The sequence below is a fragment of the Grampus griseus genome (genome assembly GCF_964374135.1).
Source record: "Grampus griseus genome assembly, chromosome: 1".
Lineage (NCBI taxonomy): Eukaryota > Metazoa > Chordata > Mammalia > Artiodactyla > Delphinidae > Grampus > Grampus griseus.
The window spans coordinates 51,280,591-51,295,545 of NC_139017.1; the positions used below are offsets into that span (position 1 = coordinate 51,280,591).

Here is a 14,955-nt window from a genome sequence, read left to right on the forward strand (position 1 = left end):
ATGAAAAGGAAGAACCTACAACCAAGATTACTCTACTTGGCAAGGATCACATTCAGATTCAACAGAGAAGTCAAAAGCGTTAAAGGCAAGCAAAAGCTACAAGAATTCAGCACCACCAAACCAGCTCTACAACAAATGATAAAGGAACTTCTCTAAGTGGGAAACACAGAGAAGAAAAGGACCTACAAAAACAAACCCATAACAATTAAGAAAATGGTAATAGGCATATACATATCGATAATTACCTTAAACGTGAATGGATTAACTGCTCCTACCAAAAGACACAGGCTCACTGAATGGATACAAAAACAAGACCCATATATATGCTATCTACAAGAGTCCCACTTCAGACCTAGGGACACATACAGACTGAAAGTGAGGGGATGGAAAAGATATTCCATACAAATGGAAATCAGAAGAAAGCTGGAGTAGCAATACTCATATCAGATAAAATAGACTTTAAAGTAAAGAATGTCACAAGAGACAAGGAAGGACACTACAGAATCACCAAGGGATCAATCCAAGAAGATATAATAATTATAAATACATATGCACCCAACATAGGAGCACCTCAATACATAAGGCAACTGCTAATAGCTATAAAAGAGGAAATCGACAGTAATACAATAATAGTGGGGGACTTTAACACCTCACTTACACCAATGGACAGATCATCCAGACAGAAAATTAATAAGGAAACACAAGCTTTAAACAACACAATAGACCAGATAGATTTAATTGATATTTATAGGACATTCCATCCAAAAACAGCAGATTACACTTTCTTCTCAAGTGCAAATGGAACATTCTCCAGGATAGATCACATCTTGGGTCACAAATCAAGCTTTGGTAAATTAATTGAAATCATATCAAGCATCTTTTCCGACCAGCACACTATGAGATTAGATACAAATTACAGGGGAAAAAAAAGAAAAACCCCACAAACACGTGGAGGCTAAACAATACGTTACTAAATGACCAAGAGATCACTGAATAAATCAAAAAGGAAATTAAAAAATACCTAGAGACAAATGACAACAGAAACACGATGATCCAAAACCTATGGGATGCAGCAAAAGCAGTTCTAAGAGGGAAGTTTATAGCAATACCATCCTACCTCAAGAAACAAGAAAAATCTCAAATAAAAAGCCTACTCTTATACCTAATAGAACTAGAGGTAGAAGAACAAACAAAACCCAAAGTTAGTAGAAGGAAAGAAATCATAAAGATCAGAGCAGAAATAAATGAAACAGAAACAAAGAAAACAGTAGAAAAGGTCAAGAAAACTAAAAACTGGTTCTTTGAAAAGATAAAGAAAATTGATAAACCTTTAGCCAGACTCATCAAGAAAAAGAGGGAGAGGACTCAAATCAATAAAATTAGAAATGAAAAAGGAGAAGTTACAACAGACACCACAGAAATACACAGCATCCTAAGAGACTACTAAAAGCAGCAGTATGACAATAAAATGGCCAAGAGGCACATGACAAGCTGCTCAACATCACTAATTATTAGAGAAATGCAAATCAAAACTACAATGAGGTATCACCTCACACCAGTTAGAATGGGCATCTTCAGAAAATCTACAATCAACAAATGCTGGAGAAGGTGTGGAGAAAAGGGAACCCTCTTTCACTGTTGGTGGGAATATAAATTGATACAGTCACTATGGAGAACAGTATGGAGGTTCCTTAAAAAACTAAAAATAGATTTACCATATGACTCAGCAGTCCCACTGGGCATATACCCAGTGAAAACCATAATTCAAAAAGACACAGGCACCCTACTGTTCATTGCAGCTCTATTTACAATAGCTAGGTCATGAAAGCAACTTAAATCCCCATCTACAGATGAATGGATAAAGAAGATGTGGTACATATATACAATGGAATATTACTCAGCCATAAACAGGAACAAAATTGAGTCATTTGCAGAGACGTGGATGGACCTTTAGACTGTCATAAAGAGTGAAATAAGTCAGAAAGAGAAAAACAAATATCGTATATTAACGCATATATGTGGAACCTAGAAAATGATACAGATGAACCAGTTAGCAGGGTATAAATAGAGACACAGATATAGAGAACAAATGCATGGACACCAAGGTGGAAAGCGGGGGTGGTGGTGGTGGTGGGATGAATTGGGAGATTGGGATTGACATATATACACTAATATTTATAAAACAGATAACTAATAAAAGCCTGCTGTATTAAAAAATAAAATATTCAAAAAAAAGTCAATGTGTTAACATGATAAGTGCTCAATAAATAAAAATCATCATTATCATCATCGTGATCAACAGGAACTGAATCAAATTCTATGAGTTGTACTTATTTTATATTCATTTATATTCAGTCTGATTAAATGAATTCATGAATAGAAGAATGAATGATTATTTCTAGAAAACAGTAAAGGAGAGCAGACTAGAGAGAACAAAATGACAAATCTGGTCTCAAATTGCGAGGTTTACTTTGTTCTAAAGGAGCAAGTAGGGCCTGGCCTTCGTTACCCAATACTTACTAGACAACCAGCGACATCTCTGAAATTTCTGCTCTTGAAGTTTGTGCATAAGAAAGGAGGCAGCACTGATATGCACGCAGCAAACACATTTCTGTATTATAAATATGGCACAGTAATTACGATGGCCACCCCAACTGATGAAAGGTATGACTGATTTTGCTCAAGCTCAGAGGGGCCATTGTCTCCCGAATGAGTGCTTTGTGCATCACGCAATGCCAGGCAATGGTTGGTGCAGGGCACCAAAGCATCTAAACTCAATGCAAGCTGCTTTAAATGTTAACATTCAGTCCTATTTCTCAAAGTGTGTGTGTCTCCATCTCTATAATAACAGCTTCCCACCTGCTCAGAAGAACCAGTGTAGAAGCTGCCCTTCCCACCAGACCTCTGGGAACAGTGCCGCAGCAGGCATCTGAGCTGGGGCGGGGGTGACAGACGCCACAGTGGAGGTGCCTATGAGGTCATTCTTGTCCCTGCCACGATTTCATGGGGAACAGTCATGCAGACACTATCCATCTTGTATTAAAATCTGAACAATGAGAGTAGGAGTTAAAGATTAGCTTTGATGGAGTGCTTTGGGGTAGACAGAGGAGAATGTTATGATGAACTGATTTTCTTGTTGTTGTTAGCTAGAGCTATCTAGGAGTTAAGAAGAAAAATTCTGTGGCTATGACTTGAGCAGGGGAGAGGGGGACAAGGCAGCGGAAAATAGAATGCAACATCTGAGAGTCATAGAAACTCAAGGCTGAAGGAAAACTAACGGGTTATCTATGTTAATTCTGAAGAAGGCCATTATTTTTTTGGTCAAAACATATTATCCAGTGAACCTGATGTAAGGTCACGAATCTGGAGAAGAACCATTTAGGAAAGGAAACACATGCTCAATTCAAAACTGTCGGTTCCTGGGACATATTCTCCACATGGACAGCCTTAGCATGCTGATGGGGGACAGCCTGGGGCATGGCATGCAGCCGCTGGAGCCGTTTGGAGACTGAGGAATTATTTCAAACAGTCTGTGAAAGGTTGTGGCTTCCTCAGTGACGTGTTTGTGGTTTGCAGATGAATGGACTAAGAATTAATTCTCACATATAAATAAATATGTGTAACGTTTACATATGTATCCAATCCCAGTGGGGACCGGTGAGTGACGCCATGTCTGCATCTATCAGGAATTCGCTTTCTTGCCAGAGCTCAGTGATGCTGTATTATCTCATGAGAAACTGCAGAGACTGAAATGGGAGCAGCACCTTGGTTCCCACCAAACAAATAAATCCCGCACTTATGTGGGAGTTGGTTGGATGATTTTTTTTTTTTCCTGTGCAGAGTGGTGCTATTCCTGAATCCCTAAAAGCTTGCAAGCACAGAGAGGATAGATGCTCACTTCTCAGTGTCAAGCTCAATGCTGCAGAATGGCCTTCAAAGTGGGAAGAGAAAAATGTCCCCACCTACACATGTCCAGTTCCCTGGGAGGTGATTCAAGCTAGTTAAAGTGATGTAAGGGAAGGTTTCAAATAAGAGAGTTATCAGGAGTTTTCACTGTGGGAAGGTGTGGGAAAACAGTTCTCACTCCAAAGAGCTGTTAAAAGGATCAAATAAAATGATGCTCGTGAATGAAGTCTTTTTCCGCTATAAAACATCATCATATCAATGTCAGGTTTCACCACTGTTACAGTTCCTATGCGCCTGTGATGTTTCGTTATTCATTCGAGAAATGTATTAAGGGCCCGCTTTGTGCCAGGCGATATGCTGAGATGCTGAAGAACTATGACCTAATTCATGCCCTAGAGGTTTCATTCAATTTAGAAAAACATATACCGTCATGACTCCGGAAATGTAAAGATGCCACTAAAATGTCTAGACACACCAGTGGGATAGTGAGTCATGCACTGCTTACCATGGTGATATGGCAGCCTCGTTCTGCTGCTGCTCCAAGTGTCCCTTTGAAAAAGTACCATTTCCTTGACAACCGTGGTAGCTCTCAGCTCTAACACCACGCAACCGGAAAGAGGTGCAGTAAGTGAAGCCTTCCTTAGAGGGACCGCTTCTAAGTTGACTTGCTGTGTCTTTCTGAGTAATTCTCTCCTTTCTCCCCCCACCCTTTGGTTCTACCATCCATCAGTGACATGTCTGGGTGATGTAGTGGGATGAGGAAGGGGCAGGGTAGGGTGGTGAAGGAAGATGGGCAGACCATTGCAGACCAAAGCCAAGGATAAATATGGCTACCAGAGATTTGAATGTCTTGGGCAACTTAAGAAAAGTTGCACATCTCTATCTGTCAGTCTTTGATATCAAGACTTTGTGCCTACCTACATAGTTCCATGTTCATTAATTTCCTAGCATCTTAATGATTGGTGGGCTCCTTCTACACTACCCCAGAATGTGAAGCCCCTTCGGCCTTGGATTCAGGACCTTTCACAGTTATATCCTACACCCTAGCCATGCCTGTTTGCCTGCTGTGGTGGAGTAAGAACAGCTTTATGGAGGCATTTTGGAAAGCTGGACGAGGTCCCTGCCCCATCAGATAGCTACTGATATCAGCTGACGTTGATCTCTGAAGTTACCATTTATCATTGCTTCAAACAGAAAAATGTTAAGAGTTTGGAGATGCATATCCTTAGAGACATTGTGCCCCACGTGGGCATCTGTGGAATAATGCTCTCTGGTTGCAGAGAATAAGCATAACCCACAAGGCTGTTCTTCCAAGCACCACTCTGAGGAGAGATACATCATTTGAGTCAGCCAACCTTCAAATGTTGACACTTTTGGATTCCTTTGTCCAAAGCAGAAATGTCTGACTTGTTTGCAGACTGAAGAACTGGGGACAAGTTACGTTGTCAACATCCAGTGTAAGTTATCAGGGTAAATAAATATATACACATTCTCCTAGTCAACCCAAAGTCTAGGTCAGGGGATATGTGGCATCAGCCCAGGGAGCCGGAAAGGAACAAAATTTCACAGACTGGAATTACATAGTTATCTAGAAAGCACTAGCCTCCTTTTTCAGTCTGTAATTATATACTATGTTTGCCACTCTGACCTGGAACAGGGTTGGCTTCTTCCAAAGAAGTCCCGTGGGAAAACAAAAGTTCCCAGATGGGTTCAGCAGCCTTGGATGTGATGAGTAGTTACTGTGATAGAGGGAAAAGAGCACTAAAACAGGAGTCAGTACACTTCAGCTTAGAAGTGAACCCCCATGAAATAGCTGGGTGGTTTCGGGCAAGTCACATCCTTGCTCTATTCTGTTTGTTTCCTTTTCTGCCAAAAGAGGGATATAGGAGCAGTGGGTTGATGACTTGTAAGGTCTCTCCCAGTGTGAGTATTATTCTGACATTTTCTTCCACTCATCCATCCGTCCATCCATCCATCCCCTTCTATAGGCTAGATGCTATATTTAAAACTTGTTTGTGACAGCCCAGGCTTATTTGAAGCCAGAAACCTGGACCAGAGCACCGCCCCCCACCACCCCGCAAGCTCCTCTCCAGCCCCAGAAGCAGTGAGGAGTTGCGTTTGGCTGCTAAACTCACCAGCAGGAATATGGGCATCTCTTGCTGTAGCGACAACAGTAAAATTGCCACTCCCGATCCAGCACTGACTCGAAGTAGCGGCTCTGGAATCCTGCCACCAGTCCATTGTTGGAGCACGTCTGGTACCTGAAGAGAAGAGAACAAGTCCAAGTCATCCAACCACAACGATGCACAAGTAGAGCCCCCCTTTCCAAGATCCCAGCTCCCTCAGTTATTGAGTCATGACACTCTTTCAATGACCTAGATTCTTTACAATTTATTCCATTTTTATGCAAATCATAAAAAAACTTTGTTTTACTGGTAGGAATGATGTATACTCACCATTAAAATTCAAATGATTCACAGTCTTTCAACCGAAGGAAAATTGGGAAACTCTGCTCTTGTTAGACCTCTATGAATATATTGTTAGATGGAAGAATGCATAAATAAATGGATATAGAGGCATCTAGAATTTTTACAAATGCAATATTATATTGTTCATGCCATTTAAAATAAAAGATAATGTAATTCACATTACTTGCATTAAAATAAAAAGAATACAAAGAGAAGCTTTCACAAGACCTTCTTAGAAGCATAAGCCTGGAGACGGAGCACAAGGATACTCAGCAGGCAAAGCCCAGATGGGCACAGCGATTTGCACAGGGTGACCCAGTACAAGCTGTGGGGAGCTGGGACCACAACCCCAAGTTTTCACAACTTATCCAGGAATCTTTCTATTGCCCACTAGACGGCAAGCTCTACATGGTCAGGGAGTGTTTGGTCAAAATTCTATCCCCAGTGCCCACTGTGGGTCCTGGCATATGGAGGCAGTCCTTACAGAGTGGTGACGGGCCACCTGAACTCCTCAAACATCCTCTAAGGGTCCCTTTCCTGTCTAAGCTGCTCAGTTCTAATTCTTCTAGTCTACAGACCCTCCCTGCAGTCACATGAATTTTCACTGTTTCATTCTATCTGGGCTGCTGTTGGTCTAGGAATCAGCCTGTTTCATCTTCACAGCACCTTGCTAGCTAAGTGTTGGCTTAGAATAGTGTAATCATTTCTCCCTTTGTTCCATCTCCTGTCCCACTTTCTCCCACTCCTTCCCCATATCCCACCGGTGCCTTAAGGCTTGCTCCTTTTGCTGTGTTGATGAGGTTGCTGTTCTCCACCTGGCCACAGTGGGCTCCCACCTTGCGCAGAGTGAGAGCTTTCATAAAACCTTCCAAAGGAGGTCTTTAGCTACCTCTGCTTCTTTGTATTTTTACCCACCTGGCCATTGATCATGTTCCCTCTTATGAGTAAGCAGAGAAGGCAGTTGTCTCTGTGTCACAACCTGACAGCTGCTGGAATACAACCCTGCTTTTCAAGGAAAGGTAAGTTTCCAGAAAATATAATAGATAAAGTAAGAATAAGTACCTGATGCTGATAGGTGAGAGGGACCTTGCTGACACACAAACTATAAAACCATCAGTGACTGGATTTCATTTCATTCTTTTTAATTATTGGAAATGATCTTCTGGGTCTGACAAAACTAGATATTAAATATATTTCATGTCTGGTCAGAAAGCATCTGTGCTTTTCATCATTTATTATTCATTTATTCATTTATGCTTATATATATTCAAACATGTATTTATTTATCCATTCATTCATTCAACAAACTTGTACTCCCTCACTATTCTGTTTCAATCACAGTGCTTCTGTGTGGAAAGAAGAATTGAGAGATGGGCTTGGTACTCGGTCACCATAAAAACTGGCTTGAATTCCAGGTTCCCAGGACCTGTAAGAAGTTCTGAAAGACCTTAGAAAGCTCAACTGTAGGAGAGCAATAGTGCAATTTATGACATAAATTGAGACCTGTGCCCTTTGATGATCTAGTCTTCTTTGCTCTACCAGTACTCGCATCTCATCAGGAGTATTACCGCCTTGGAAAACACCTGGTATGTATCAGGAAGCCACACACTTGGAATGAACAACCAAGGTCTGAAGGGTAGCCTTGGGGGCTGATCTTCTAGCATGGTCTCATTCTATCCTAATCCTAGCAATGCGAGTGAAAGCCAACTTCAACAGAAAACTCTAAGAGTTGTAAACAAAGCTCATATGTGTCCAAAGAGAGACGGTGCAGCAAACTGGTGCTCTCTGTGAGCTTCCTCCTTACCATCACTAAAATTCTGCCTTCCTCTAAAACAGCCCTTTCAGAACTGAGCCAGGCTGTGGTTTCCCTGGAGCTGTTGTTCCATTGTCTTGGTTTGTCCTGTGCACTCAGACTATCACGGGGATAGCATTCCCAGGGTGGTGAGTTCCCATAAGCAAAAATAAATGTAGCAAGATAAGCTGAATGGTTTCACGGGGTACCAGTTCTGAAGGCTATCCAAGTTCCATGAATTCTCCGCCGGCTGCCAGCCAGGCAGCTGACCCCATAGTCCTGTATGGGAAGTGTGTGTGTGTCACTCTTTCACACACCACCTCAGATAACACTGCCCTGTGAAGATTATTTGGACACTACAGGCCCAGGGCCTAAGAACATATGATGAAAGTTAGACAACCAAAGAGAGCTCACCTCCCCCAGCTTCTGTCCCATTGCACTCACATTTTAGTAGAGTGAGCCTGCACTGGAGTTTGGCAGTACATGAGGCCAACACAATGAAATTATTCCTTCTAGAATTGGATTTTTGTAAGGGTACATTTTCACACTCATGTGGGAGCAGTATAGCAGGGTGGTTAAGAGCATAGGCTATGTTGCTGGACTGGTGCTCCAACCACTTCTGACTGTGTTACCTTTGACAGGCTTCAGACCCTCTAATGGTCTCAGTTTCCTCATCTGTAAAATGGGCATAATAACAGTATGTACTTATTAAAGTTATTGTGAAGACCAAATAAGGCAATGTATATACAACTCTGGGGATAGTGTCTATTAATGATTAATAAATTACTTACTATTGTCATCATACTTTCATTTAGTCCACACGGCACTTGTGAGTATACTCTGTGAAATCTGCCCTTGGCTTCCCAGTCTCCATCAGTGGAAAGCTGGTGGACTCATATGTGTTCCTTGAGCTGCTGTTTCCCTAAAACAAAGCTCACAGCAGTCAACTGTCTTAGTCACTGACACACCCACTTTGCAGCATAGATATTTGAGTATGACTTATTGCCCCCAATAGATGGTAAAGTCCTTGAAGGAGAAAGATCACTTAATCTTCAATTTGAATTCCCCACAGTGCCTGACAATGGGGTCTAGCAAATGTCTGATGGAAGAATGATGAACAAATGAATGATCAGGGCATCTTCCATTATCAGAGGCAGAATGGACTTTTAAAAGCCCGTCATTCAAATCCAGGAAGGGCCCTGAAACTCCCTCCAAGTAGTTCTCAGGAACTCACGTTGAGCAATCCATCTTCCCACTTCCACCTTCTCTTTCAGGAACAAAGCCTACTCCAGGACGAGGGTGAAAAATGAATATAGCTTTAGGCATTTCTCTCCCTTTCAATCACCTTTTTAAAAAGTACCTTATTTAATAAGACTCAGTTAAACATTTGGCCACAAACTGCAGGATTGTAAACACAGGAACCAGGCAGGTGAGAAAGGGAATGAGGGCAGCCTGTCAATGGGAGCGGCGGGGGAAGTTGGAGAAAACTTGAATCATTAAAGTGATTCAGATTCAATTTTTTTTAAAAGAGTTTTATTAGCAACTAATCAAGATGCCTTTTTTTTTTTTTTTTTTTGCAGTACGCGGGCCTCTCACTGTTGTGGCCTCTCCCGTTGCGGAGCACAGGCTCCGGAGGCACAGGCTCAGCGGCCATGGCTCACGGGCCCAGCCGCTCTGCAGCATGTGGGATCCTCCCGGACCGGGGCACGAACCCGTGTCCCCTGCATCGGCAGGTGGACTTTCAACCACTGTGCCACCAGGGAAGCCCCAGATTCAATTTTTTAAAAAGGTTGATGGTGAAAAGACATTCTTGAGGATCTGCTTTACTTCCCAGCACTTGGTTGTTGCTCCTGAATGGTCCACAGAAAAGAGTTTGAGCCCAAGACTGTAGCTTTCCTGGTGTACAGTGACAGGACCCCAGCTGAGCCCTAGGCACAGACTCCCTGAGAACATTCCCTCAGAGTCTCAGTACCCTGGGGTGCCCTCATTCAGGACTCTCTCCTCTCCATTTGAAAAGCCATATTTTCTTTCTTATCATCTCTTTGAAGCTTGGAGGCTCAGTTTCACAAACTGGAGCACTGTTAGCTGTGCTCCATCTGACACTAGAAACTTTCTACTAGGAAAATCAGCAGGCAGTTACTCCTCCTCTGACAATAGTCATGGACATTTTCTGAGAAAGTGGTCTTTCTGAAAGTGGTTTCTCTCAGGGCCTTCACCCTAAAAGCAAAGACAAAACCTTCTCCTGTGTCCACAATAACAAAACATGGAAGTGATAGGATGCAGGGGAAAGAGCCCTTATTGAGGAATCAGCAGCATGAGTTCTGGTCCTAGCCCTGACCTTCACATGCTGTGTGGAGCCTCATCTAAGTCACTGTGAGGATGAAATAAAATGATGCCTGCAAAAATCTTGGCGAAGATAGAAACAGGAAGATCCAGGATCCAAACTCAGATTTTTCTGAGGCCAAAGCTCCTGGTCATGAACTTTCAGGGAGCACAAACTGCTGCTCCAGGATTGTCATTCTGCTTCTGGTCCAATCTCCGGCCAGGCTTTCTCACTGTTTTTTTGTGTTCTTCATTGGGTCCAGGGCTGTTGGTCAGGCCCAATGATGGAGGCCAGGACTGGAAGGTGTGCACATATCTGGTTTTGCTGGTGAACTCCTCTGTGAAGTTTTAGTCTCTCCTTCCAGTCTCTGCTGGTCTCAGTCCCAACTCAAAGAAAGTCCAAACTCTTAGCAAGTTGGGCGTGGCATTGGGTTGAGTGGAGAACAGGGTAAAGGAAAGCAGCACTATCTTGGTTAAGAGCTTTTACAGTCCCATCAAATGGGTGGGCTGGTTGTGCTGGTAGCTTTCTTCCAGCTCTATAAACATACAGACGTGTTTCCAGGACTGTTCTCCAGTCTTCAGCTCCACGGCAAATATGAAATAAGAGCAGCTTTGATCATCATCCAGGCTGGTGGCCACTCCATGTGACTGGGAGACCATGTGGCAAAGCTCTTACTCCCCAGTGTTTCTCTCCCAACCCAGCTTGATGAGGGTTTAAATTCCACCAAGGGGGACTCATTCTTTTAGAGTAAAGTTTGACTCCTGTAAATTCTATTTTCCCCAGAATAATCCTTTGAGTTGCTATCAGACATTTATAACATGGGTCACAGAGTTTCAGAATGTTTGTTAAGTTTTTCAACAAATAGTCATTAGAACCTACCTATGTCAGGTGCTGTACTTGGTCTGCAATCCTTTCCAGACAACTGTGCTAATAAGAGACACCACAACAATACAGATATTGGAGAGAAGAAGTAGATTTGTAGTAAAGAGAGAAAAGAGAAACAAGAAACTGGCTTGGGATGGTGGGGCAGTGAAATGGCAAGGGGCAGAAGTAAACCAATTTGGGAGCACGTTTGCCTACTTAAAGGAGCTTTAAAAGTTCTGGATTTCTCTCTTAAGCCCCAACAGAATGACTCCATTCCCCATCTTGTCCTTTCTGCTGACATTTATACCTACTTCCACAAAATGGAGATGACAATTTCTACCCTGATAGTATTACATGAAGATTAAAGAGAAGCTATATGTCAAGTGTCTACCCCAGAGCATAGCACAAAGTTTATTATGAAGGGGCAGGAAAGGAGCTCTCCCAGAGATCTCCCTCTGAACGTTAAGACTGAGCTCCACCCAACAGCAAGCAAACTCCAGTGCTGGAAGCCCAATGCCAAACAATTAGCAAGACGGAAGCACAACCCCACCCATTAGCAGAGAGGCTGCCTAAAATTACAATAAGGTCACAGACTCCCCAAAACACACCACAAGACACAGTCTTGCCCACCAGAGAGAAAAGATCCAGCCTCATCCACAAGAACACAGGCACCAGTCCCCTCCACCAGCAAGCCTACACAACCTACTGAACCAACCTTGCCCACTAGGGGCAGACACCAAAAACAACAGGAACTATGAACCTACAGCCTGTGAAAAGGAGACCCCAAATACATTAGGTTAAACAAAATGAGAAGAAAGAGAAATATGCAGCAGATGAAGGAGAAAGATAAAAATCCACCAGACCAAATAAATGAAGAGGAAATAGTCAGTCTACCTGAAAAAGAATTCAGAGTAATGATAGTAAAGATGCTCCAAAATCTTGGAAATAGAATAGACAAAATGCAAGAAACATTTAACAAGGACCTAGAAGAACTAAAGAGCAAACAAACAATGATGAACAACACAACAAATGAAATTTTAAAATCTCTAGAAGGAATCAACAGCAGAATAACTGAGGCAGATCAATGGATAAGGGACCTGGAAGATAAAATAGTGGAAATAACTACTGCAGAGCAGAATAAAGAAAAAAGAATGAAAAGAATTAAGGACAGTCTCAGAGACCTTGGGGACAATATTAAACACACCAACATTCAAATTATAGGGGTCCCAGAAGAAGAAGAGAAAAAGAAAGTGTCTGAGAAAATATTTGAAGAGATCATAGTTGAAAACTTCCCTAACATGGGAAAGGAAATAGTCACCCAAGTCCAGGAAGCACAGAGAGTTCCCATACAGGATAAATCCAAGGAGAAACATGCCAAGACACATAAAATCAAACTATCAAAAATTAAATACAAAGAAAAAATAGTAAAGGCAGCAAGGGAAAAGAAACAAATAATATACAGGGGAATTCCCATAAGGTTAACAGCTGACCTTTCAGCAGAAACTCTGCAAGCCAGAAGGGAATGGCAGGACATATTTAAAGTGATGAAAGGGAAATACCTACAACAAATATTACTCTACCCAGCAAGGATCTCATTCAGATTCAACAGAGAAAATAAAACGTTTAGAGACAAGCAAAAGCTAAGAGAATTCAGCACCATCAAACCAGCTTTACAACAAATGCTAAAGGAACTTCTCTAGGCAGGAAACACAAGAGAAGGAACAGACCTACAAAAACAAACCTAAAACAATTAAGAAAATGGTAATAGGAACATACATATTGATAATTACCTTAAATGTAAATGGATTAAATGCTCCAACAAAAAGACATAGACTGGCTGAATGGATACAAAAATAAGACCTGTATATATGCTGTTTACAAGAGACCCACTTCAGACCTAGGGACACATACAGACTGAAAGTGAGGGGATGGAAAAAGATATTCCATGCAAATGGAAATCAAAAGAAAGCTGCAGTAGCAATTCTCATATCAGACAAAATAGACTTTAAAACAAAGACTACTACAAGAGACAAAAAAGGACTCTACATAATGATCAAGGGATCAATCCAAGAAGAAGATATAAAAATTGTAAATATTTATGCACCAAATATAGGAGCATCTCAATGCATAAGGCAAATGCTAACAGCCATAAAAGGGGAAATCAACAGTAACACAATAATAGTAGGGGACTTTAACACCCCACTTTCACAAATGGACAGATCATCCAAAATGAAAATAAATATGGAAACATACGCTTTAAATCACACATTAAACAAGATGGACTTAATTAATATTTATAGGATATTCCATCCAGAAACAACAGAATACACTTTCTTCTCAAGTGCTCATGGAACATTCTCCAGGATAGATCATATATTGGGTCACAAATCAAGCCTCAGTAAATGTAAGAAAACTGAAATCGTATCAAGCATTTTTTCTGACCACAATGCTATGAGACTACATATCAATTACAGGAAAAAAAATGTAAAAAAATACAAACAGATATAAGCTAAAAAATACAATACTAAATAACCAAGAAATCACTGAAGAAAGGAAAGAGGAAATAAAAAAATACTTAGAAAAAAATGACAATGAAAACATGGCAACCCCAAACCTATGGGATGCAGCAAAAGCATTTCTAAGAGGGAAGTTTGTAGCAATACAATCCTACCTCAAGAAACAATAAAAATCTCAAATAACAATGTAACCTTTCACCTAAAGCAATTAGAGAAAGAAGAGCAAAGAACCCCCCAAAGTTAGCAGAAGTAAAGAAATCATAAAGATCAGATAAGAAATAAATGAAAACTAAATGAAGGAAGCAATAGCAAAGATCAATAAAACTAAAAGCTGGTTCTTTGAGAAGATAAACAAAATTGATAAACCATTAGCCAGACTCATCATGAAAAAGAGGGAGGAGACTCAAATCAACAGATTTAGAAATGAAAAAGAAGTAACAACTGACACTGCAGAAATAGAAAGGATCATGAGAGATTAGTAAATGCAACTATATGCTAATAAAATGGACAACCTGGAAGAAATGGACAAATTCTTAGAAAAGCATATTCCGAGACTGAACCAGGAAGAGCTAGAAAATATAAACAGACCAATCACAAGCACTGAAATTGAAACTGTGATTAAAATTCTTCCAACAAACAAAAGCCCGGGACCAGCTGGCTTCACAGGCGATTCTATCAGACATTTAGAGAAAAGCTAACATCTATCCTTCTCAAACTCTTCCAAAATATAGAGGAGGGAGGAAGAATCCCAAACTCATTCTATGAGGCCACCATCACCCTGATACCAAAACCAGACAAAGTTGTCACAATAAAAGAAAACTACAGGCCAGTATCACTGATGAACATAGATGCAATAATCCTCAACAAAATACTAGCAAATAGAATCCAATAGTACATTAAAAGGATCATACACCATGATCAAGTGGGATTTATCCCAGGAATGCAAGGATTCTTCAATACATGCAAATCAACAATGTGATAAACCATATTAACAAACTGAAAGGTAAAAACCATATGATAATCTCAATAGATGCAGAAAAAGCTTTCAACAAAATTCAACACCACCTTATGATAAAAACTCTCTAG

General features: G+C 41.0%; 1 protein-coding gene across 1 annotated transcript in view; it reads right to left on the reverse strand.

Annotated features, from left to right (window-relative positions):
* DPT (dermatopontin) overlaps positions 1-14,955 on the reverse strand; it is a 39,275-nt gene that overhangs the window by 10,932 nt on the left and 13,388 nt on the right. Inside the window, exon 2 of the mRNA XM_082676623.1 lies at positions 6,042-6,167. Within this exon, the coding sequence (XP_082532749.1) occupies positions 6,042-6,167 (126 nt within the window). The remainder of the gene's footprint in view (positions 1-6,041; positions 6,168-14,955) is intronic.